Below are 24741 nucleotides of genomic sequence, written 5' to 3' on the forward strand. Positions count from 1 at the left end.
TATCGTTTGGACTGTTACAAACTTAATATTTCCCTTCAGGTCAATTCATTTGGTACCAAACAGGCATTTCAAGCTGGACTCGTGACGGGTCATCCTCAGCTTGCTTCTTGCCCAGCATCCCAGGAAATGCCAGCTGCTCGGGTCACACACACTGGAGGGGTCTCCAGCTCCTCTCCCCTCACAGCCACTGACAATGTGTCACAGCAGCTCCATCTTCAGAACTGACCAGGACTGGCACTTCTCACCTCTCGCTGTGACCGGCTTGGTCTGGGGCACCACCCTCCCTTGTCTGGACCTTGCTGGAACCTTGTCCTTCCAACCTCCACAGTAGCCAGAAGGATTCCGTTAAATCACAAATCTGATCAAGCCACAATTCTGCTCAGAACCTTTCAGTGTCTCTGCATCTCTGTTGAACCAAATTTCACAGTCCTTGTCATGGCCTGCAAGGTCCCACATGATCCGTCTTCTGCCCCCTTCCTCCCCTCATCTCCCCGGCTTGGCCTTGGCCCATCCTGCTCCAGCTGCAGTGGCCTCCTTCTGTCCTCTCAGCCCCCGGAGCTCATTTCTGCCTCAGGACCTATGCTCTTGCTCTTCCTTCTGAAGCAAGCACCTTCCTCAGACACCTGTACAGACCATTTACTCCTTTCCCAGCTATTTGTTCAAATGTTACCTCATTGGGTTACCTGCCTAACCATCCTTTTAAAACGGCCGCTCCCCACCCTTGGCTCTCCTTCTCCTCCTGACTTTGTTTCTCCACAGTGTTTAGCACCACCTGACAAACGTGTCTTTATCACATGCCTTCTCAGCTGGAACACCAGCCCCTTGAAGGCAGGGGTTTCACGTGCCTTGCTCCCACCGTGTCCTTCTATCTGGAACAGGGCTGGGCAAGCAGTCAGGCCTCAACAGACATCCCTCAGATAAATGAGCACATGGTTGAACCAACGACCACCAGGTTACGGGGGCCTGTGGGAACCGTGTCAACTGAGGAAGAGCGGATTCTCGTTGCCCATCACCCAGGCGCACGGTTTGAGTGGAACAGCGGGCAGAATCGTTAAACTGATGTCTTTCTATTTGATGCTGCGGCATCTTCTGGTTGAATCTGGATCTCTTTAATCCACACGAGACGCGACTTCGCGGTGGAGGCGCTCTGCAAAACCGGAGGGGGCCCCCAGGCCAGTGTCGGTCAGCAGGTCTCAGGCGTTTTGGTGTGAAGGTCCCTCTAGACTCTCAACAATTATTGAGGACCCCAAAGAGTCCTGTTGATGTCACATATGTCTAGTGATGGTTACTCTATTAGAAACGAAAACTGAGAAATTTAAAAATAGTAAGAACAGGGGCCGGCCCCGTGGCCGAGTGGTTAAGTTTGCGTGCTCCGCTTTGGCAGCCCTGGGTTTCGCTGGTTCAGATCCTGGGCGCTGACATGGCACCGCTCATCAGGCCACGCTGAGGTGGCATCCCACATACCACAACCAGAAGGACCCACAACTAAAAATACACAACTATGTGCCAGGGGGCTTTGGGGAGAAGAAGGAAAAAAAATTAGTAAGAACAAAGCTGCTCCTTGTTAATATACGTTTTTTAAAAGGATAAATTTATTTTCCCAAAACAAAATAAAATTAGTGAGAAACGCTGTACTGTTCTACATTTTTGCAAACGTCTTTAGCATCCGGTTTAAGAGAACACAGCTGAATTCTCACAGCTACTTCTGCCTTCAGCGATATGCTGTTTCAGTCACGTTTCATGAAAAATCCCAGCTCACGCAGACATGCGTGTGGAGAGGGGAGGAGTAGGTTAATATCATTTTTAGATAATTGTGGGGATGCTATGTTCCCTCTGGAAAACACCGCACCCCTGAGGAAAACGAGGGCGAAAAGGCAAATGTCTTGGTATTATCATGAAACAGCTTGGGGTCCAGGGTCCTGGGCACACTTTGACAACCACTGGGTCGGATGATGACAATGTTCCATAACAACCCAATCAGGAAGATGCTATTTTTGTCCTCATTTTACAGTTGGAGAAACTGAGGCACAGAGAGGCGAAGTCCCTTTTTGCCCAATATCCTACCACTGGTGAGTGGCAGGGCTGAGACTCAAATCCAGGTGGCACACCTCCAGCCCAGCTCTGGGCTCCCACCTGGTCCTGCATCTCGGCGGGACGGCAGCCCAGTCACCGCAGACGGGAGCATCTCCCATCCACCGGGGCAGGGAGAGGCAGGGAAACCCTCGAGCGAAAAAGGAAATTGCAATTGGGCCGCTCAGTGGCTAAGGGCAGGGACAAGGACAAACGGACCTTGTCATCCAAGTGATCCTGCGTCTCGATGGGCTCAGACCAGCTTCCAACCCCTTTCTGCCATAATTCCAGGGCGAAGAGAGACTCCGCACTGAGGCCACTCCCCATGATCCATCCGTCCAGGGTCCATCCGCACCATGGGCTGTGGAGGGGGGACTGTCCCCAGAGCCTTAGCCTTTGCCTTTCTCGAAGCCTCGGCATGGGGATGCAGGCAGGATGCAGGGACATCGTCTGGACCAGCCTTTCCAGAAGTGCAGGGTTTGAGGAACGACTTTTATCCTGGGAGGTTGAGTGTGGGCTCTAGAGGCGACAGCCTGGGTTTAAATGCAGCCACTTCCACCTAGCAGCTCAGTCTTCCCAACTGTAAAATGGGGATAATAATATGCTTACCTGACAAAGTTGGGAAGGATTCAATGAGAAAATGTAGGGAAACTGCCCCCCGAATGCTGATTATTCTTTTTATTATAATAATATTATTTATCATGATGTTATATATTCATTCATTCATTCACTAGACATTAGAAGAGGGGTGCTTATGTACCAGGCATGGTTCTAGGTACTGGGGATACTGTTGGAAAAAAACAGAATAAATTCACAAACAAGGGGCCAGCCCCGTGGCTGAGTGGTTAAGTTAGTGCACTCTGCTTTGGTGGCCCAGGGTTTCGCTGGTTTGGATCCTGGGCGTGGACATGGCACCGCTCATCAGGCCATGCAGAGGCGCCATCCCACATGCCACAACTAGAAGGACCCACAACTAAAATATACAACTATGTACTGGGGGGATTTGGGAGAAAATGGAAAAATAAAATCTTTAAAAAAAAATTCATAAACAAGAAAAACTGTGTCCTCACTGAGCTTATATTCTAGGGTTGAGAACAGTCTGAGGTGGAGAAGTGAGACTCTGGGAGGCTGTCACGTGGGATGGTTCCAAGCAGGTTGGAGCAGAGGGCTTGGTGGGTTTCAGGCCTTTTTGTTTTTGGTGAGGAAGATTGGCCCTGAGCTAACATCTGTGGCAATCTTCCTCTATTTTGCATGTGGGACGCTGCCACAGCATGGCTTGATGAGCGGTGTGTAGGTCTGTGCCGAGGATCCAAACCCACGAACCCTGGGCTGCCGAAGCGGAATGTGTGAACTTAAGCACTACACCACTGGGCTGGCCCAGTTTCAGGCTATGTTTGAAGGTGGAACCAACAGGATTTGCTGACTGATTAGATGTGGTGCAGGAAAGAAGTAAGAGGAGTTAAGGATAATTTCAAGGTATTTGGTCCAAGCAACAAACACAGATCTGCCATCACCGAGGAAGGAGGCATCGTCGGGGGGCAGGTTCTGGGGGATGATGGAGAGCTCAAGGTAGACACGTTAACCTGGTGGGGCGGGTTAGACATCGAGGTGGAGACAGGGCGGCAGCTGGAGATATGCACCCAGGTTCAGGGGAGAGGTCTGGGCTGGGGGTAGACATTTGGGAGTTGTCAGCATTTAGACGGCATTTAACACCACGGAACTGAAGAGATCACGGAAGGAACAGGTTCTTAATCTGTGGTCCATGACCCTTGGTGGGAAAACGACATCTTTATTTTCGTTATCCTCTAACTAGCATCTCCTTCAATCACAGTAACGGTAGTGCACGTGTCTTTGTCCCCCACAGAAGTCACAGATATTTTCATATCACATTACAGTTAACACACACATCTCAAAATACCATTTAAGCCGGCACTACTTTGAAAGTGGATGGTATCAGACCTATCAGTTATCGGCTAAATAATCGTACATCGTGGGATTTAACGTAGAAAGCAGCATACATATCACAGTTCGTAAAGTATTTTGATATAACTGGCTTCCTTTGTAATTTTGTGTATTTTCTTCTAGGCATTTAATTTGAAGATATTATTCTGAAAAGGATCCAGAGCCTTCATGAGATGCCGTGGGGGTCCCATGGCACAAAAAGGGGGTAAACTTCCTGGTGGGGAAATGAGTCTAGCTGGAGAAGGGGCCCTCGGCTCCAGAGGAAGGGGTCAGGGTGGTGAGACAGCAGCCTGGGGCCTGGAAAGGAGCTGCAGGTGGGGAGGAGAAGCAAGCGGGAAGCCGCAGAAGGGAGCATATCCAGGAGCGAGGCGGGATCAGCTCAGCGCTGCTCAGATGATGGCGTTTTCTTCCCCGGGAGGAGCGAGCATCCTGACCACAATCCCCACCGCCTCACAGCTTCGAAAGTGCACCGCATCCTCCGCCCGGCCCCAGCGTTTTGAGTACCAGCTTGGGGAGTGCACTTGGCCCAATGCTACCCAATCACGAGTTTATGTAACAGGGGGACGCATTTTGCACAATCCCACGCCTGCGACCTTTCCTCTGCCCCCGAGTTCATCAGCTACTTTTCTCCCTCTCTCCAGGGAGGGAATGTGCATAATTGACAACCGGGCACAGAAACTCATAGAGGTTCAGATGCTCCTGTAAACGAATGAAATGGACCGAGAATGAGAGAAGGGGACACGTGTGGTGAATGGAGATCCCCGCCCTTCCGGGAAGCGCCGCAGACTCTGCTGTCACCCCAGCGCCCATCTGCTCCTTCTCCACAGCAACAGAATGACTAGCTGGGCACAAGGCTGCCAGAATGGAGGTTATATTCTCAGCCTCCCTCACAGCTGGATGGGGCCATGACCAACTTTTGGCGGAGCTGTGGGAGGGAGCGCTGTGTGATTTCTGGCAACGCCCGTGCAGGAAGTGGGGGTGCCTCCCCTGCATCTACTACTTCCTGCTGGCCGGATGTGGATGTGGTGGGACATTTTGGACAAGGGCAGTCCCCCAGGATGGTGGAGCAACGTCACAGAAAGAGCCTGGACGCCAGCACCGGCTGTGCCATATCATCTCTGGGCTGTTAATGCCCAAACTGTCAAATGAGAAAACAATAAGCGTCTATCATCTCTAAACCACCGTTGTTTGGGGACCAAAGTGCCCTCAGCTGTACCTAAATTCTAACAAATACTGGGGGTAGCTGTGACACAAATCCAGCTGGCTACTGCCACCAGTAGGGGTCTGCATACTTTTTGTGCAAAGGGTTAGACTGTAAATATTTCAGCGTTGCAGCCATATGGTCTCTGTTGCAATTACAGTCACGCGTTGCTTAACAACGGGGATACATTCTGAGAAATGTGTCATTAGGCGATTTTCTCCTTGTGCGAACATCAGAGTGCACTTACACAAACCTAGATGGTATAGCCCACTACACACCTAAGCTATATGGTGCTCATCTTAATCTTATGGGACCACTGTCGCATACGCAGACCGTCAGTGACGGAAAAGTCATCATGCGGCACACGACTGCATTCCACTCGCCGCTGTGGAGCGAACGCCGCCTTAGACAATACGTAAACAGAGGAACGTGGCTGTTTCCAATAAAACTTTATTTATAAAAACAGGTGACAGGTCCCTGTGGGCTGTCGTCTGCTGACCCTACCATTCAGGAATGTTGCCAATATTGGCAAGATCATCATCATCTTCTTTTTTTTTTTTAAGCAAAGCATGGAATCTGGATTTTTTGGTGAAATTTCCAGATTTTAAATAACACTTTGTAACTCAAACAGAAAATGTTTTGGGTTGAAGTGTGGACTCAGGCTGTTGGCTGCCATCTTGCAAGACCCAAATTTGGTCCCAAGCAGTGCAGAGTGGGAGCTGAGCTGGTCCAGATTGAGTTTCAATCCCACCCCTGCTGCGGATAGAGGGGCCCTGAGGTGGGAGCCCTCCACCATCCATCATTTGGCTTCTGGAGCCCCTGGTTTGGGTAGAAGAGAACAACCTCGTTAACTTTCTGGGGGTGGAGCTGAGGTCTCCTGAGGAACAAGTGATAAATGAGAAGGAAGTGCTTTTGCAAACTCTAGAACACTATAAATATTAGATGCAAAATGCCACAGGACTGAAATCTTTGTTTTTTTGGCAGACAAATTGGCTGAGGAAGAAATGCATTAAATAAACCCAGAGCCCCAAAGCTCTCAGGGCTGAGACATTTCTGATATTCTGTAACCAGATCCTTTTAACTTTGGGCTGCTTGCAAGGTTACAACATGAGTCTCTTTCTTCTGCTTTTGAAAAGACACCAAACGCAAATTGCTGCACAAAGTGATAAATCAATGCTGTAAAAGTTCTGGATGCCAGAGATGGGATCTTGCTGAAGTGGGAACTGGGGCAAAGCAGATGAGGGAGGTGGGGCGGTGATCACGCACGGAGGAGGCAGCCGTGCTGGACACAGAGAGCTGGGGGCTGCGAGAAAGGCTCTCCTCCCACTTGTCCCTTGATGGGGAAGCTGGATTTGGGTTTCCCTAGTGGACATCTGGTTTATTTTTCTGCCCAGCAGCCATTCTCCTATCTTTTGGTAACTGTGCCTTCTGAGGGAACCAAGTGTTCCCCTCTCTTGGTCTTATGCCTTCTGGTGAGGCTGTTTCTAGCCCTCAGCTCCTGGGCTAGGCACACGATCTGGGCCTGGCCAATCAGAGTAGCCCATCTCCCCTGGCCTTGTGATTGGCTAAGGGAGTGCCATATGACCCTAGTTGAGCCAATGGGAGCCTTCCCTGAGACTTCTGCTGGAGCATCCGAAAGAAGCTCTCTCTTCCAGCCCAGCCAGGGTCATGATGCTGGTGAGGTGGGACCTATGGGGGCCACCTTAACATCACTTTATCCTAAGAACAATGCCCACCCAAATGAAAGGCAATCCAAGAAGCAGAAAGCTGGGGTTCTGATGACAATGTCTGAGCACCGGGACTAGGCTAAATTTGCCAGAACTAATTTCAATTATATTTCCTAATGCTAGAACGATGAGAAAGCAATCCAAATTCCATTTTGTTCTCATTTTCTGCTTACGTCAAGTCTAAGGCCTAAGAGTCATCCATTCATCCACATCTTTACTGAGTACCCAATATTTGCCAGGCACTGTTCTTGGATCTGGCATAGAGCAGTGAACGAAAGAGGCAGGAAATAAGTTCAAAACACCTGAGATAATTTCCAGGGGGTGATAAGTCCTATGGAGACCATAAAGCAGGGTATCATGGTAGAGAGTGGCAGTGGGTGGGGAGGGCTAACTGACACATGGAAGTCAGGGAAGCAAAGAGGACGTTAGAGATGGAAGGTTAATGAGACAAGGAACAAGCGGTGTGAGTGGTGCTGAGGCAGAGGCAACAGCACGTGCAAAAGCCCTGGGGCAGGTATGACCTTGGAATGTTTCAGAAACAGCAAAAGGCCAGGTGTTCCAAGAGTTGTGAGGAAGGAAGGGAGAGAGGGAGGAGATGTGGACAGAGAAGTGAGCAGGCCGAGGCTGTGCAAGGCCTTGGCAAGAAGCTGTGAATTTATTCTAAGAGCAGCGGGCAGTCAGTGTAGAGTTTTAAGCAAGGAGTGACATGATAGGATTTCCATTTTTCAAAGCTTCCTCTGGCTGCTGGATGGGGAGGAGGAATGACTAATTGCTGGGGAGAAGCAGGACAAGCACATGACCAGACGGAAGGCTGGGGGCTGCTGCTTGCCCACCCTTCACGAGCTCCTGGATCCTGCCCACCTGTTTTTGGCAAGGTCGTTGCTATCGAGGAAGGTTGGCTGCAGATGACCCCGAGGCCCCGGCTAAGCTGAGGTGTCAGAGGCATGGAGGGCGGGCTGCTTGGGCCTCTAATTAAATGCTGGCCTCAGCCACCCACTCCCTGGGAGGGTCATGAAGCTCCAGCAAATGAGGACTGAGGCCGTCCATTTCCTGGAAACTCGATTAGTCGGGCGTGGAGGGCTCCCCCAGCGCTAGCGACAGGTTTTATCACCTGCCGAGTCAACATCAGGACCAGCTGGATCTGAAAATCTTTTTGCCCCTTTTAAAGTGTGGTTTTTGTCCAGAAGGATGTGACAGAACACGGGGAGAAAACCCACAACAGACCCTTAGCACAGGGCTGGGGAGACCATCAATCAATGCGTATTACTTATCACCCCGGGAAATGTGACGCTAAGCTCATCCTTCAAAGAGCGGCTCTCAATGCCATCAGAATGATGTTCCATTTCTATGACAAATATTCTCCTGAAAGGAAATGTATAGGAAACAAAAGCTACCTATGCACACCATTCCCCCCAAATCAATACAATGCTCTAAACGCAATCTACAAGAAAAATAAAAGGAAGGCAATTTATAATAAAGACAAATTTCAGTATGAACTTTCTCGAGCACATCCCTCAAGGAGACACGATGCAGCAGTCAGAGGCGTGCACCTAGATGCAGATTCACGGAGCGTGACATCTATGCACGCAGACGGGTGGCCTGCGGCATCGGCAGGTCAGACGCTTCGGGCGGCACTGCCATCAGTGACGAGATTTTCAGCAATGAGGAGTAACTCTTGGGGAAGTTTTGCATTCAAGTAGAATATCCCCTCTGTTTACTTATCACTTACAGTCCTGTAAAATTCAGGGTGTAGCAAAACTGTGCAAAAAATCTTCAGTGTTTATATACAGAATGGACTTGGGGTCAAGGCTCAGATAACAATAAACACAGAATAATCGGCTCATAGGAATGATCTGGTAGAAAACTCGGAAGCCATGTGGAATGGAAGGTAACTTGGGGGCCGCGTGGGGCTCTTCCATGCAATGTAGGACATCAGTGGTCCCTGGTTCCTGCCTCCAGGAAGCCAGCAGCATCCCTCGACTGTTACAACCACCAGGCATGACTTCACGGATGTTAGCCCCTAGGGGGCGGTGTGCTCCCTTGAGAACCAGCAGGTTAGAAAAAAGTTTGCAAACGGGGGTGCCCTGTGGACCCGATCCGTCCCACAGGTGTGTCTGCTTGGAGCCTGCCTGGTGTTTTTATTTTTTTAATTTTAAAAAGTAAAGCGAACAGTCCACATTTGAAAACTGGGGAATCTCACATCAAAATCTGGATCTCGCAATTCTGACAAATTAGATTTGGCAACTCTGGGCCCGTTCGTCATCCAAAGGGCACATCTGGCTGGGCTGCGTGGCACTGTTCCCATCTGGCCCCTCCACCACTGGAGTTCGGCTTTCCCCGGGAGGAGTGGTCCACACAGGCCTGGCAGGGAGTGGACCCTCCTGGGCCTTGGGAGGGCCGACACGGAGGGCTGCTGTTTCCCCTCCTTTGCTGAAAGCCGTGTCAAGTTCTACTCTGCTCCCCTGCAGGACGGCACAGATGATTCTGAAAGGGCTCACAGTGCGTGCTGGACGCGACCTGCCGCCCAGGGACGGGATGTGCTGGATGCTCAGAGATGGAGAAGCTGTCTGTGGACAGATGGGACCCGCAGGCTCCAGGATGGAGAGCTGCTGTGAGCTGCCCCTGATCCTGAAACCTCGTCCCCCAACACAGCCACAGGACGGACTAGGAAGGCCAGGAGAGGCAGGGTCTGCATCACGGGGCCTGAGGGGGCTACTGCGGGAATGAGGAGGGGGCGGCCCCCACCTCCTAGGCTTGCATAAGGATTCAGTGAGATGAATCATGGCACCTGGCACAAGGTATGGGCACGGTAAAAACTCCATAATAGGAACAACTCACCTTTCTTACTCTCGTTATTATTAGATTCTCAAAGGTTTGTGTGCCCCACTCTAACAAGATTTTGCTTGAATGACACTCTTCCAAGGCTTTCCAAGAGAACTTTCTGCCATGATGGAAACATTCTGTCTCTGCACCATCCAATCTGGCACCCACATGTGCCGACTGGGCACTTGAAACGTGGCTGGTGTGACTGAGAAACGGAATTTTTAATTTGACTTATGTTTAATTAATTTAAAGTTGAATAGCTCCCGGTGGCTAATGGTTACCGTGTTGGGCCCAGCAGCTCTACCAGAAGTCCTTCCAGAATGTTCCAAGGAGCTGCAGCTAGCGCCAGGGAGGGGACCGCAAAAGATCACGCTTACCCTGAACTCTCCCTCGGAGCCCCTGAGGCTCAGGAGACAGGCTTTATAGAGCCACTCAACACAGCCAGCTGCCTCACTTTTATTTTGACTGCCGCCATCATCTTAATGTCCATGGAAGTCAGAGACTCTGAGCAAAAGCAACACGGAGCCGCTGGGCTGGGCGGCCGCGCTGCCCTGCACTCAGGACCACAGCCCGCGTCGGGGGGGGGGGGGAGGGGAGGGGTGGCGGGTTTTCTAAGGGTTCCTCTTGCCTGCAGTGTTCGCTCCAGTTTAATGTCAAGACTCTGCAGCTTTAATGGGGGTTGACGTGTCATTGTGAGGATTACATAAAGTGGTGTGTGTGAAAGAACCCAGCTGTGCTTTGGGTTGGATCACGTCCCCGAAAATATATGTTCAAGCTCTAACCCCGGGCACTTGTAACGTGGCTTTATTTGGACACAGGGTCTTTATAGATGTAATTAAGTTAAGATGAGGTCATAGTGGACGAGGGTGGGCTCTCATCCAGTGACTGGTGTCCTCACAAGAAGAGAGAAGTTTGGACACAGACACGCAGAGAGGAGAAGGCCAGGAGAAGATGGAGGCAGAGACGGGAGTGACCCAGCCACAAGCTCAGGGACGGCAGGGATGGCCAGTAACCACCGGAAGCTGGAGGAGGCGAGGAAGGATTCTTCTGGAGAGCCTTCCAAGGGAGCGGGGCCCTGTGGACACTTGGTTTTGGGCTTCTGGCCCCCAGAACCGTGAGAGAACACATTTCTGTTGTTTGAAGCCCCCAGCGTGTGGTTCTTTGTTACGCGGCCGCAGGAAACGGACACACCAGCTAACGGGCTGGGGCAGAGAGAGCGCTCAAAAGCCTGGACCAGGCACTAACAGAAATTCGGCCCCATCAGCCTCTCGCCCAGTTTTCAAAAAGTTGAGAAGCTTGAGCATCCACTCCTCTCTTTCCAAGGGACCCTGTCCTCTTCGGGCCGCAGGAAACCCCTCCTCCTGTTTGTGGGCACTGGTCACACGACCCTCAGGGTGGAGTCATATCAAAGGCACTGGGCAACTTACAAATATATGCTGCAACTCCTCCGCACAGATGGGGAAACCGAGGCCCAGAGGGGGCTGGGTCTCAGCTTAAGGTCACAAAGGAGTTAGAAGCAGGGCCTGAGCTCTGGACTCCTGCACCAATGTTTCACTGGTTTTGAAACTTGAAGATGCTGGAGAAAGGGAGTGACTGCAGTCACACGCCGCATAACGCCATTTCAGTCAACAACAGACACCACACACAACAGTGGCCCCATGAGATCAGCACCACGTAGCCCGGGTGTGTGGCAGGCTCTAGCATCTAGGTTTGTGTAAGTGCATGCCATGATGTTCGCACAATGATGAAATCGCCTAGCGACACATTTCTCAGGACATATCCCCATCATTAAGCGATACACAACTGTATTAAACTGGAGTTTAGAGAAATTCGGCTTGAAGATCTGTGTGACACTGATGAACGTGGCCTCTTAAGGATGCCCTGGGCCAGCCGCTCGACTCCCTCTGATGCACAGACTTTTGTGGTGGGGCAGGAGGGGTCCCGGGTGCCAGGAAAGATGGGGGGAGGGCCCCCTGCTGCTTGAGGTGGTCCCGCTTCATGGGGCAGATGAAGATGCTCTGCTGTCACACCCACAGGCCGGGGGCGGGGGGCGGGCAGAGGGGCGGAGAGGGGCAGCTGGACAGGGAAGAAGGGAGCTGTGTGTGCATGCGTGCAGGCGTGTGCACTCGACGGGAGAGGAAGAGAGCGGGGAGAAAACCAGGAGAAAGGCCAAGCGGAGAGAAGGCTGCCATTGTGAAGGCGGGACAGCTGCACCAGGGGCCCGGGGCAGGCGGCTGGGGAGGAACCTAAGGGCTTTCTTCTCTGTGGGCAGGAGGGCCGAGGAGAAAGAAGAGGAGAGGCCGAGATGGTGGGAGGGGGCGGGCAGGAGGGAACTGGAGAGGAGAAAGGAGCACAGAAAAGATGCGGGCAGGCAAGGGGCTGCTGGCTCTGGAAGGGATGCGCAGATTCATCTGCTGAGCCTGCAAAGATCATGGAGCACCCGCTGTGGCGGGCCCTCTTCCAGGCACGGGGACCCTGGGGGCACAGAGCAGACTGTCCCTGCTTCCATGCAGCTGACCCTTGAGAAGGAGGACGACCAACAAGATAAAGGGCAGAATACGGAGTCAGCAGTGGAAAAGGCCAGGGAGACAGAGAAAGCAGGAATCAGGGCATAATCAAGGCACCAGAAGGGGCATACTGTAACTCGGGAGGTTGGACAACAAATATACAAATCTATGTTAAGTGGCGACAAGGGCTCTGAGGTAAATGGAACAGGGTGGGGGATAAAGATGTCCTTCTGGATGGGCTAGGCCAGGAAGGCTTCTCTGAGGAGGTGACATCTAAACGAGGATCTGAGGGAAGAGTGTGCAGGCCATGCAGATGTGTAGGGAAAGAAGTTTCCAGAAAAGGGAAGAACAAGTACAAAGGCCTGTAGGTGGGAATATGCCAGGAGTTACTGGATGGTTTGAGACAGAAAACAGTGGAGTGACCGAGAGGGGTGACAGGAGGTGAGGTGGTCGCGAGGTGAGGGACAGAGAGCAGATGATTAGGACGCTGAGGTGATGGAGGGGCCGCTACCCTGAGTGAGCGGGGAGCCACAGGGGGGCTGTGGGCAGAGGAGCGACAGGCCCTGCCACCTCCCTGGGCTGCGGCGGTGAGAACAGACGTAGTGGGGTGAGGGCGGGAGCAGGGGGCCACGGAAGAGAAAGCAGGAGCCGTCGAGCCGAGGTGATGGCGGCCTAGATAAGGGTGGTGGCACCAGAGTGGATTCTGCAGTATTGTGAAGGGAGAGCTTATGGGGCTTGTTGATGGATTGAGTGCGGAGTGTGAAAGGAAGAAAAAAATTCCAGAATGACATTAAGGTTTTGGCGTGAGCGACTGGAACGCGGCAGCTGCCAAGGGGCAGACCGTAGAGGCGCCGGGGGAGGAGGGCCAAGATCAGGAAGTCGTTTCGGACACGGTGGGTTCGAAATGCCAGGGAGACATCCAAGGGGGGATGTGCAGTTGGCAGCTGGATGCTGGCGTGTAGGGTGCGGGGTAAGAGGACAAAGGCAGATCAAAAGGGAGCGGTGCCAGGAGGAGGCGTGGGCATTACGTCATAGGAAGACAGAGGAGGGCAACCCGAGCACCAGCCCTGAAACCACTTTAGGGAAAAAACAAGTCACACACACACACACACACACCTGCCTTCACCAGCCAGCAGCGGCCCTGTGCTCAGGGCTGCCCAAATGCCCAGCAGACACCTCTCCACCCTCCTGTGAGGGGCGGCAGGATGCCCCAGCCTCCTCCACCATCCCGCAGGCATCCTGGCACAGAACCCTGCTTCCTCCAAGCGAGTGTGGAGCCCGAGGTTGACAGCCGAGCTGCGCAGGTCCTCCCCAGCTTTGTGCGAGGAGAAGAGTGAAAAGAATTGGGGTGCTCAGGGCCCAATCTCAAAACCGCTCCAACTGGGAGCCCTGGCACAGCCCTGGCTCGGAACGAGAGGCGTGCTCGCCCGGTACATTCTAGAATGCAATGAGGGAGGGGCAGGAGGCTTCCCAGCCATGCTCACATCTCTGTGAAAGTCTGTCCCAGATGGCAGAAGCCGGGCAGGGAAACCACTGCAGAGCTGCCAGACTCAGATGGCATCGTGGAACGAGAAAGCCCTACCCCAAAGAGAAGAAAATGGGCACTCCTGTCTAATTCACCAGAAAGGGCCGGAAAAGGTGTCTTTTTTTTCTTTTTTTGCCAAAAGCAATGCAATGGAAATGTGTGATTGTCAAAGCAGTATGCTCTTCCTCTTTATCCTTCCCAACACCCCTCAATTTCTATTTGGGAATCCAGGTGTTGGGGAGACACTGACTCCACCTGCTGCTCCAGGAACAGGCGACGTATAACGTAACTGGCACATTCCAACCGCTCTCCATGGTGATTGGTTCAGGGGTCGGCATGTGACTCAATCTGGTCCAATCAGAAAGAACCTCACCACTTCGGCATTCTGGAAAAAAATACTGCTGGATGTGAATGAAGAGGCTCCGAGTCCCTGAAAGTGCCAGCCCTCGTCTTGAGACCTCGAGCCTTACGATGAAACTGTGACACAGTGTGACCCATCTTTCCCTAAGCCTCTCCCATATCTTTCCAGTTGAGGGAGCAAAGAATTCAACATCTTGTCAAAACCACTTGGAGTTGGGGTTTGTCACTTGGATCTGAAGGACACTACTGTTCACGAGCATCACCAGGAAGCACCCTCACCTTGCTCAAGCAGAACCCACACATCACCCCCTCAGAATATGGGGTACACAGCCAGAGAAGAATTGCTGAATGGAAGGAGATGCATGTTTTCAGCTTTGCCAGAATTGCCAAATTCCTCTTCAAAGTGAAGGCGCCAATGTGCACTCCCACTGCTAGTGTCTGCAACTTCCTGTTTTCCCACGTCCTCACTAACATCTGGTGCGGCAGGACTTCTGAATATGGGTGAGATACGACAGCGCATTGTCACTGTCATTTGCATGTCACTGATTACCCGAGAGGTTGAGCACGTGCTGCCACATTCTGATCCATGTGTACAACTTATTTTCACCATCTGAAATTACACACTGTGATACTCATCTGAACACTGGGCTGGGATGGGTCGTGTGATACTGTGCTACTTGTGCAAATCATCATCATCATCATCATCATGTTAACATTTCTTAAGTGCTTACTATGTATCCCTGTTCTAACATATTTAATCCTCGTAAAACTCTCTGAGTTAAGGGACGCTGTTATCTTTAGCTGAGATAACAAGACACAGAAGTTAAATAACTTGTCCACATCAATTCAGCTAATAAGTGGCGGAGCCTGGATTTGAAGAAAATGGGCACTCCTGTCTAATTCACCAGAATTGGAATTCTGGCTCTCCACCCCTTTGCAAAGAGCTGAGAGGCTCATCACAAGAACACTGAACACCTCTGACTTGTGGGTATCTAGGCGAGCGGTCAGGGCAGCTGAGGGATGCTAAAAGAAGACTACGTACGCTTTGCAAAAACTGAGGATGCAGTTTATATTTGCATCCTCAGATTGGATATTTGAGATCCAAGTCCTTGAAGTTCGAGGAAGCCAACACAGAAATATCCATGAACAAACTGACATTTACCCTGCTTAAACTGAGCCTCTCTCTCTTCATCCTTTGTCAATCTCTAGTGCAAACATGGGGTGGCACAAAGCAAGCTGACTGCAACCTGAAATGGCAAATATTGTAAAAGATGCAAGGTCTTACAAGTTAATTACAGTCATGCTGGAGGACAGCTCAAAGCCCATGCGAATCCACTCACAAACAATAATCTAGTTTATGAGATAATTGAAGAGGAGATCATTGAACACGATGATCAAGTCATCAGCACTTCACAGGAGAAGATTAAGATGTCAAAGGACTAACAGAAAACTGATCAAATACTTTTGCAAAGATGACCCTTTATGATTTTTCTGTGAAAACTGAAGGTGAAATAAAGGATATCATACTGTGCTATCATTTAATTTGTCAGACAAATTACACTCCACCCCCAAATGAAACTTCATCAATTCATTTGTTTAAAGAATCAATGCGTCAGTCACAGTTAAAACCAAACTTTTGTTAAATACTGTTAGATATAAGATAAAATAAGGTTATTATCAAAATTTCCTAGTTTTACTTTTTTCAAGATAAAATACCTGACTACATACATTAAAAGCACTATTTACATGAAATGTTGTTCCAGTTAAGGAACGTTTTTCTGGTTCCAGTCTTCCACAGTTCAGGCTGAGCCCCTGTGTTCAAAAGGTGTCACATACTCAGATGGTTGAGAACTGTTACTGTGGTTTTGACTTTAATCTTCCCTCAGTATCCATTTTCTTCTTTTCCCATAGTAAAAGAATTTTTAGCTGGGCAAATGGCCACCCAGAATAAAGACTACATTCTCCAGGCTCCTTTGTAGCCATGTGTGTTCATGTGATTTGTTTCTCATTAATGAGGAATGAGAAATAGAATGCAGTTGAGTCTCTGATCAACTGAGGAAAACCTAAACATATAAAGCAAATATTAATAGACCTAAAGGGAGAAAGAGATAGCAATACAATAACAGTAGGGGAGGTTAATACTCCACTTTCATCAATGGATAGATCATCCAGACATAAAATCAGTATGGCAAATCAGCTTTAAATGACATGTTAGACCAGATGGACTTAACAGACATCTACAGAACATTCCATCCCAAGGCAACAGAATACACATTCTTCTCAAGTGCGCATAGAACATTCTCCAGGATAGATCATATGTTAGGCCATAAAACAAGTCTTAATAAATTTAAGAAAACTGAAATCATATCAAGCATCTTTTCCAACCACAATGGTATGAAAGTAGAAATCAATTACAAGAAAAAAACTGGAAAATTCGCAAATACGTGGAGAGTAAATAACAGGCTACTGAACAACCAATTGGTCAAAGAAAAAATCAAAAAATACCTTAATACAAATGAAAATGAAAATGCAACATATCAAAACTTATGGGATGCAGAAAAAGCAGTTCTAAAAGGGAAGCTCATAACAATAAATACCTACATCGGGAAACAAGAAAAATCCCAAATAAAGAACCTAATTTTACACCTCAAAGAACTAGAAGAAGAACAAATGCAGTTGAAAGTTAGTAGAAGGAAGGAAATCAGACAGACCAGAGCAGAAATAAATGAAATAGAGACTAAAAAGGCAATAGAAAAGATCAATGAAACTAAGAGCTAGTTCTTTGAAAAGATAAAATTTAGCTAGACTCACCAAGAAGAACAGAAAGAAGACTCAAACAAATAAAATCAGAAATAAAAGAGGAGACATTACAAAAGATACCACAGAAATACAAAGGATTATAGGAGACTACTATGAAAAATTATATGCTAACAAATTTGACAATCTAGAAGAAACAGATAAATTTCTAGAAACATACAACCCACCATGACTGAATCATGAAGAAACAGAAAATCTGAATAGACTAATTACTGGTAAGTACATTGAATCAATAATCAAAAAACCTCCCAGAAAACAAAAGTCCAGGACCAGATTGCTTCACTGGTGCATTCTACCCAACATTCAAAGAAGAACTAATGCCAGTCCTTCTCAAACTATTCCAAAAAATATAAGAGGAGAGAGCACTTCCAAACTCATTTTATGAGGCCAGTATTACTCTGATACCAAAACCAGACAAGGGTGTGCGACAAGAAAAGAAAATTATAGATCAATACCCCTGATGGACACAGAATGCAAAAATCCTCAATAAAATATTAGCAGACCTAATTGAACAATGCATTAAAAGGATCATATGCTGTGATCAAGTAGGATTTATTCCAGGAATGCAAGGATGGTTCAATATCCATAAATCAATCAATGTGTTAATCAATCAACATTAACCAAATCATGGCTAAAATCATATGATCATCTCAATAGATGCAGAAAAAGCATCTGACAAAGTTCAACATCCATTTATGACAAAAACTCCCAACAAAGTGGGTGCAGAGGGAATGAACCTCAACATAATAAAGGCTATATGTGACAAGCCAACAGAACATCATACTCAATGGTAAAAAGTTGAAAGATTTTATGCTAAGATCAGGAACAAGACAAAGATACCCACTCTCACTGCTTTTATTCAACACAGTATTGGAAGTCCTCGCCAGAGCAACTAGGCAAGAAAAATCAGCAAAAGGCATCCAAATCAGAAAGGAAGAAGTAAAACCGTCACTATTTGCAGATGACATGATATTATATGTAGAAAACCCTAGAGGGGGCCAGCCCCGTGGCCGAGTGGTTAAGTTCGTCCACTCTGCTTTGGCAGTCCAGGGTTTTGCCAGTTCGGATCCTGGGTGAGGACATGGCACCACTCATCAGGCCATGCTGAGGCATCCCACATGCAACTAGAAGGATCCACAACTAAAAATATACAACTATGTACCGGGGGGCTTTGGGAGAAAAAGGAAAAATAAAATCTTAAAAAAAAAAAAGAAAAAAAAGAAAACCCTAGAGACTCCACCAAAAATCTGTTAGAACTAATAAACGAATTCAGTAAAGTTGCAGGATACAAATATACAAAAATCTGTTGCATTTCTATACAATAATAACGAACTATTAGGAAGAGAAGTCAAGAAAACAATCCCACTTACAATTGCATCAAAAGAATAAAACACCCAGGAATAAATTTAACCAAGGAGGTGAAAGACCTGTACAATGAAAACTCTAAGATATTGATGAAAGAAATTCAAGACGACAGAAATAAATGGAAAGATATTCTGTGCTCATGGATTGAAAGAATTAATATCGTTAAAATGTCCATTCTCACCAAAGCAATCTACAGAGGCAATACAATTCCCTTAAAAACTCCAATGGTGTTTTTCACAGAAGTAGAACAAACAATCCTAAAATTTGTATGGAATCACAAAAGACCTTGAATAGTCAAAGCAATCTTGAGAAAGAAGAACAAAGCTGGGGGCTTCCCTGATTTCAAACTATATTACAAAGCTATAGTAATCAAAACAGTATGGCGTTGGCATAAAAACAGACACATAGATCAATGGAACAGAACAGAGAGCCCAGAAATAAACCCACACACGTATGGTCAATTAATTTATGACAAGAGTCAAGAATATACAACGGGGAAAGGACAGTCTCTTTATAAATAGTGTTGGGAAAACTGAACAACCACATGCCGAAGAATGAAATTGGACCACTATCTTATACCAGACACAAAAATTAACCCACGATGGATTAATGACTTGAAGGTAAGATCCAAAACCACAATCTGACATTGGCCTTGGGGATGATTTTTTGGATTTGACACCAAAAGCAAAGGCAATAAAAGCAAAAATCAACAAGCGGGACTACATCAAACCAAAAAAGCAAATGAAACCATCAACAAAATGAAAAAGCAACCTACCAAATGGGAGAAAATATCTGCAAATCATATCTCTGATAAGGGGTTAATAGCCAAAATATATGAAGAACCCATACAACTCAATAGCAAAACCCCAAATAATATGATTAAAAAAAAAGACAGAGATCTGAATGGACATTTTTCCTAAGAAGACCTACAGATGGCCGACAGGTACATGAAAAGGTGCTCAACATCACTAACATCAGGAAAATGCAAATTGAAACCACAACGAGATAGCAGCTCACACCTGTTAGAACGGCAATCATCAAAAAGAGAAGAAATGACAAGTGTTGGCGAGAATGTAGAGAAAAGGGAACCCTTGTGCACTCTTGGTGGGAATGTAAATTGATGCAGCCGCTATCGGAAACAGTACGCAGGTTCCTCAAGAAATTAAAAATAGAACGACTATATGATCTAGCAATTCTGCTTATGGGTATTTATCAGAAGAAAATGAAAACACTAACTTGAAAAGACACATGCACCCCCATGTTCACTGCAGTGTTATTTACAATAGCTGACATATGGAAACAACCAATGTGTCCATCAACAGATAAATGGATAAAGAAATCATGGTATATATATACAATGGCATATTATGCAGTCAACAAAAAGGAAATCTTGCCATTTGTGACAACATGCATGGACCCTGAGGGCATTATGCTAAGTGAAATAAGCCAGACAGAGAAAGACAAATACCGTATTGTCTCACTTATATATGGGATCTAATAAAAACATCGAGGGCCAGGCCCATGACACAGTGGTTAAGTTTGGCATGCTCCACTTCGGTGGCCTGGGTTCATGGGTTTGGATCCTGGGTGCAGACCTGCACCACTCATCAGCCATGCTGTGGCAGTGACCCACATATAAAGTAGAGGAAGACTGGAACAGATGTTAGCTCAGGGCTAATCTTCCTCAAGGGAAAAAAAAAAAAGTAGTAAAAAAAAAATCGAACTCAAAGACATGGAGGACAGACTGATGGTTGCCAGAGGTGGGGATGAGTGAAATAGGGGAAGGGAGTCAAAAGGCACAAACTTTCAGTTATAAAATACGTAAGTCCTGGCAATGTGGTGTACAGCATGGTGACCATAGCTAACAATACTGTATCACATATTTAAAAGTTGCTAAGAGAGATGTTAAAAGTTACCAGCACAAGAAAAAAAAATTTGTAACTATGTATGGTGACGGATGTTAACAACAGTTATTGTGGTTACCATTTTGCAACATATACAAACATCAAATCATTATGTTATACACCTGAAACTAATATAATGTTATATGTCTATTACAGCTCAATAAAAAAAGAAAGCTGTTAAGTCTCTGACCAATTTATGCGGCAGGCTCACCAAAGTAGCATGGACTTTTAATAGAGAAAGTAATAAACGATTGCTTTCTTGGGTTTCTCACACACAGCCAAATGTAAATCTGAGTCAACCCTAGACACTCACGAGAATGCACGGTTTAATGTGTCTAAAGACCCAGCAAGACAGCTGACCATTAGTCCTTGGGAGACTACAAAGTTATTACATGTTCTAATGTGACTCACACAAATGAAATTAATCTAGAGGGATTTTGAATTCATTATAGTTTTCTCTCATTTTTCTCAATCAACCGACAAGGACCAGCATAACTAATATTACATAGTGGTATCTTTAAAATGCTTTCACTTTAAACAGCAACTTAACAGAAAACTTAAATCTGAGCTTCCCAGCTGCCAAGGCAAAGAGAGAAAGTATACAGGGTGCACAGCTCTTGTTATTGAATGACCAGAAGTGCACCAGTTCATTAGAGTAAACAGACGTCTTCAGGGTCCTGAGTTCTGAAAGTCAAGTTGGAATGGGGTTCCTTGAACAGAGGGGCATTCTAAACCCAATGAATAAAATTCTCAGTGACAGTTTACAAAAAATGTAAATGTTCTGTGTATGGCGATTTACATTTGACATTACGCTCCCGGTCTTCACTGAGGGTATGATAATGAAGCACAGCCGGATGAAGCTGCACTTCTTTGAGGAGACAGATTCTTGGTGATTTGTGTAAATTCAAGGATGTAGTTTGGGAAATCAGTTCTGAAGGATGTTTATTCACAAGAGAGGTTCCCCTTCTGGCACCAGCCATATGATTTCTGAAACGCGGCTTTGGCTCCCACCATGAGCCCTCAGGCATCACAGGATATGTGTTTCCTTTCAATTCCAATTGCCAATTTGACTCTGGGCAAATCTCTTTCGTGGGGTGCAGCTGCCCTGGCTTCAAAAGAGAGGGGCTGATGAGAACACTTTGGGGGGCCTTACTGTTGCTTTGGCATCCAAAGCTAAAGGTTTCTACCCAGATCTTTCACCCAGAGGTTCTAAAGGAGGGTCCCTGAGCCACGCTCAGCCCTCAGCCATGTTTTTTTGGCCCATGGCATACATTTAAAAACATCGAGTTTTGTCAACTTTTCTTTTCTTTTCTTTTTTTTTTTTTTGCTGAGGAAGATTTGCCTTGAGCTAACATCTGCTGCCAATCTTCCTCTTTTTGTATGTGAGCCACCACCACAGCATGGCCACTGACAGATGACTGGTGTAGGTCTGTGCCCAGGAACTGAACCTGGGCTGCCGAAGCAGAGCGCGCTGAACTCAACCACTAGTCCACTGAGGCTGGCCCTTGCCAATATTGTTTGAAACGAACAGATTTCAGGTAAAAATTCAGATTAGAAATATTTGAAGGTTGGCAACCCTGAGTGTGAATGGCTAACATTATCTGGAGCTCAGCGGCGGAGGCCCCTTTTAATTGGCGCCCTGTGATCTGCTGTTGGCCTCCCTGTCCTCCTCCCTCCATGTACATCCAGGTCCCCACGATGGACGGCCCGGGTGGTGGCCCATGGTAAACTCTGCCACGTGGCTTTCTGCAGAGACCCAGGGACCAGGAGGGTTGTGTGTACAGGATGGAGGCTTTCCTGGTGGTCTCAGCAGGACCCACTTTCTGGGCAATTCTGACAGCAGAATGAGTCTGCAAAAAGACACCCACCCCTCACCAGCTCACCAGCTCGCTCCTCACCCCAGCGCACCCTTGTCAGCCATGCCATGTGTCTGCAGGAATTGTGCAGCCTCCGGGATGCTTCGGCTATGCAAGCCGAGCCCACGGAGACACCCGTCCTCCTCTCATGCCCCTCTCCCCCAAACAAGCCGCTTGTCACTCGGACGCAACTTCCCGGGGTTGCAACATGTGAGCCACAACATCTGATTTCACGACCATCTCGGGTCCTTACCCGCGGTGGGGAGTATTTATTTTTTTAAGTAAAGCAAAGTCAATTAGTTGAGTTTGGAGGATTTTGCAACGGTGCCGGACATACGTGACTGTCTGTAATCGTGCTTTTGCCTCAGGCAACCAGCGTGGCAGGTGAGCCCTCAGAACCCACCGAAGCACCTCCTGTAAGATCGACACACAGGAAGCCAGCCGGTCCTCCCCCCAGGGTGCAGCAGGCCAGCACTGACCGCAGGAGAGATGGAGCATGCTGGGTAGTGTAGACAGTCAAGTGTAGACAGCCCATCGCCATGGCAACTCCTGGGCCATTCAGCACAGAGTCCCCACATGCGCTTCTCACCGATTCTAATCCTCATCCCCCACCCCAATATTCTTCTGGAACCTTCTTCCTGCTGATGGTCTCAACTCAATAAGGCAGTCCCCCAGGGCTTTACTTAATAAAGAAAGCGAACTCGTGCACAGGTACTTCATGGCCTCTGTATTTCTATCTGTATTACTATATTTCATATCTTAAATAGACTCAGGGTTTTTAAAAAATCAAATTCCTTTGAAAAAGTCACTTTCTATCACTACTATAGGCAAATCATCCTGTCTTTTTCGAATGCACTTAGAAATAAATGCACAACTTTTAAATTAAAATAAAGGTGTCCACGCACAGCCTGAAGACCCCTAGGGTGCCCCGGCCGTCCAGGGGCCACACCAGGAGAGGCACCGGTCGCAGACGAGGACCCCCGCTTCTGGAAGCCCCCGCCCCCGCCCGCCGGCGCGCTGCTCACCTGTCCGGTAGCCCGTGCTGTTGAGGTACACGGCGAAGGTGCGGCTCTCGTGCTGCGCCTGCCAGGAGGGCGAGGAGCAGTTCTCGTTGTTGGTGTAGGTGTTGTGGTTGTGCACGTACTTGCCGGTGAGGATGGACGAGCGCGAGGGGCAGCACATGGGCGTGGTGACGAAGGCGTTGACGAAGTGCGCCCCGCCCTGCTCCATGATGCGCCGCGTCTTGTTCATCGCCTGCATGGAACCTGCAAGCACAGCGGGGAGGGGTGAGGCGCGGCCGCGGCCTGGGGCCAGGGCGCCCAGGGCTGCGACACAGGGAGGGGCGCCACCCCCATCCACAGGGCCGGGGTGCGTTTTGGAAACCTCCCAGGACAGATGGGGGGCGCTCCTGGCATTTGTGGGCAGTAGACAGCAATGCACTGCGAGGGAGTCCTGCAGAACCAGCATATGTCCTGGGTCCCCAGTCCCGCTGGGGGGGGGGGGGGGGGGGGGGTGGGGGGGGGGTGGGTAAAAACCTGTTTATAAGTTATCTGAGCCTAGGATGGAAACTCTGTTTGCATATAAACAGAACACCTCTTTTGCAGGGTATTAATAAACACTGATTTTTTTTTTTTTTTTGGAGAGCAACCACTATGTAAACCGAGGGAAAATTATACTTTGTTTTATTTGGAAGTTTCCCAAGAATTGTTCGCTCTTACTGAAATCTGGTCACACCAACCCCCCCGGCGCCACCTTCTCCCTGAACACTTCTCAGCCGAAATGCTCTGCATCAGCCATGAACCACACCCGCCTCCTCTGTCCACCAGCTTGGAACCCACTCCCACCTCCCCCCAGATGGAACCCATCAGCCACCACTCCTCCTCCAGGGAGCCCTCTGGGATCGCTCTGGCTTCCGATTCTCTCCAGCTCTCACCATGCGTGCAGCATGTTACCAGGACTTAATTACAGACCACCAGGATTCGTGGTCTCACTCCTGCCTGCTCTTGTTTCCCGGGGAAGCTGGAGCAGAGTAAGGCACTTAGGAAGGACAGGAAACTAACATGTGTGGGAACCCTGCTGTGCGCATCGGTCACTGCTCCACCGAGGGCCGAGACTGTGTGCCTTGCCCACTGCTGAATCCTCAGCGCCCCCACAGAGTGTGACACACAGTGGGGACTCAACAGATGCGTGAAGAGTGGATGTGTCATCGTACACTAGGACTGGCATCCAAATACTCCCTAGGTTCAGTGGAAACACTCAGTGGACATCCTTTCCCTCTCCCCCTGTGGCCATGCTCAGTCCCTCCCTTTTCCTTGCAGTTCTGAGGGTCTGCAGCGATTGAAGGATGGCCCACCCCCACCCCCAAAAGATATGTCCACATCCTAACCCCCAGAACCTGTGACCTGTGACCTTATTTGGAAAAAGGGTCTTTGCAGATGGAATCAAGGATCTCGAGGTGAGACATTCTGGATTACCTGGGTGGGCCCTAAATCCAATGACAGCTGTCTCCTAAGAGACAGAAGGGGGGAGACACAGACGTAGAGGGGAGGATGGAGGCAGACCCTGGAGGGAGGAATCTACAAGCCAAGGAAGTCCTGGAGTCACGGGAGCTGCACGGCAGGGCG

General features: G+C 48.5%; 1 protein-coding gene across 1 annotated transcript in view; it reads right to left on the reverse strand.

The window, feature by feature from the left end:
- The window catches only part of SULF2 (sulfatase 2), a 92739-nt gene that overhangs the window by 48273 nt on the left and 19725 nt on the right, over positions 1 to 24741 (reverse strand). Inside the window, exon 2 of the mRNA XM_046678616.1 lies at positions 23143 to 23382. Coding sequence (XP_046534572.1) covers positions 23143 to 23382 — 240 coding nt within the window. The remainder of the gene's footprint in view (positions 1 to 23142; positions 23383 to 24741) is intronic.

Source organism: Equus quagga, chromosome 12 (assembly GCF_021613505.1).
Source record: "Equus quagga isolate Etosha38 chromosome 12, UCLA_HA_Equagga_1.0, whole genome shotgun sequence".
NCBI classification, from domain to species: domain Eukaryota; kingdom Metazoa; phylum Chordata; class Mammalia; order Perissodactyla; family Equidae; genus Equus; species Equus quagga.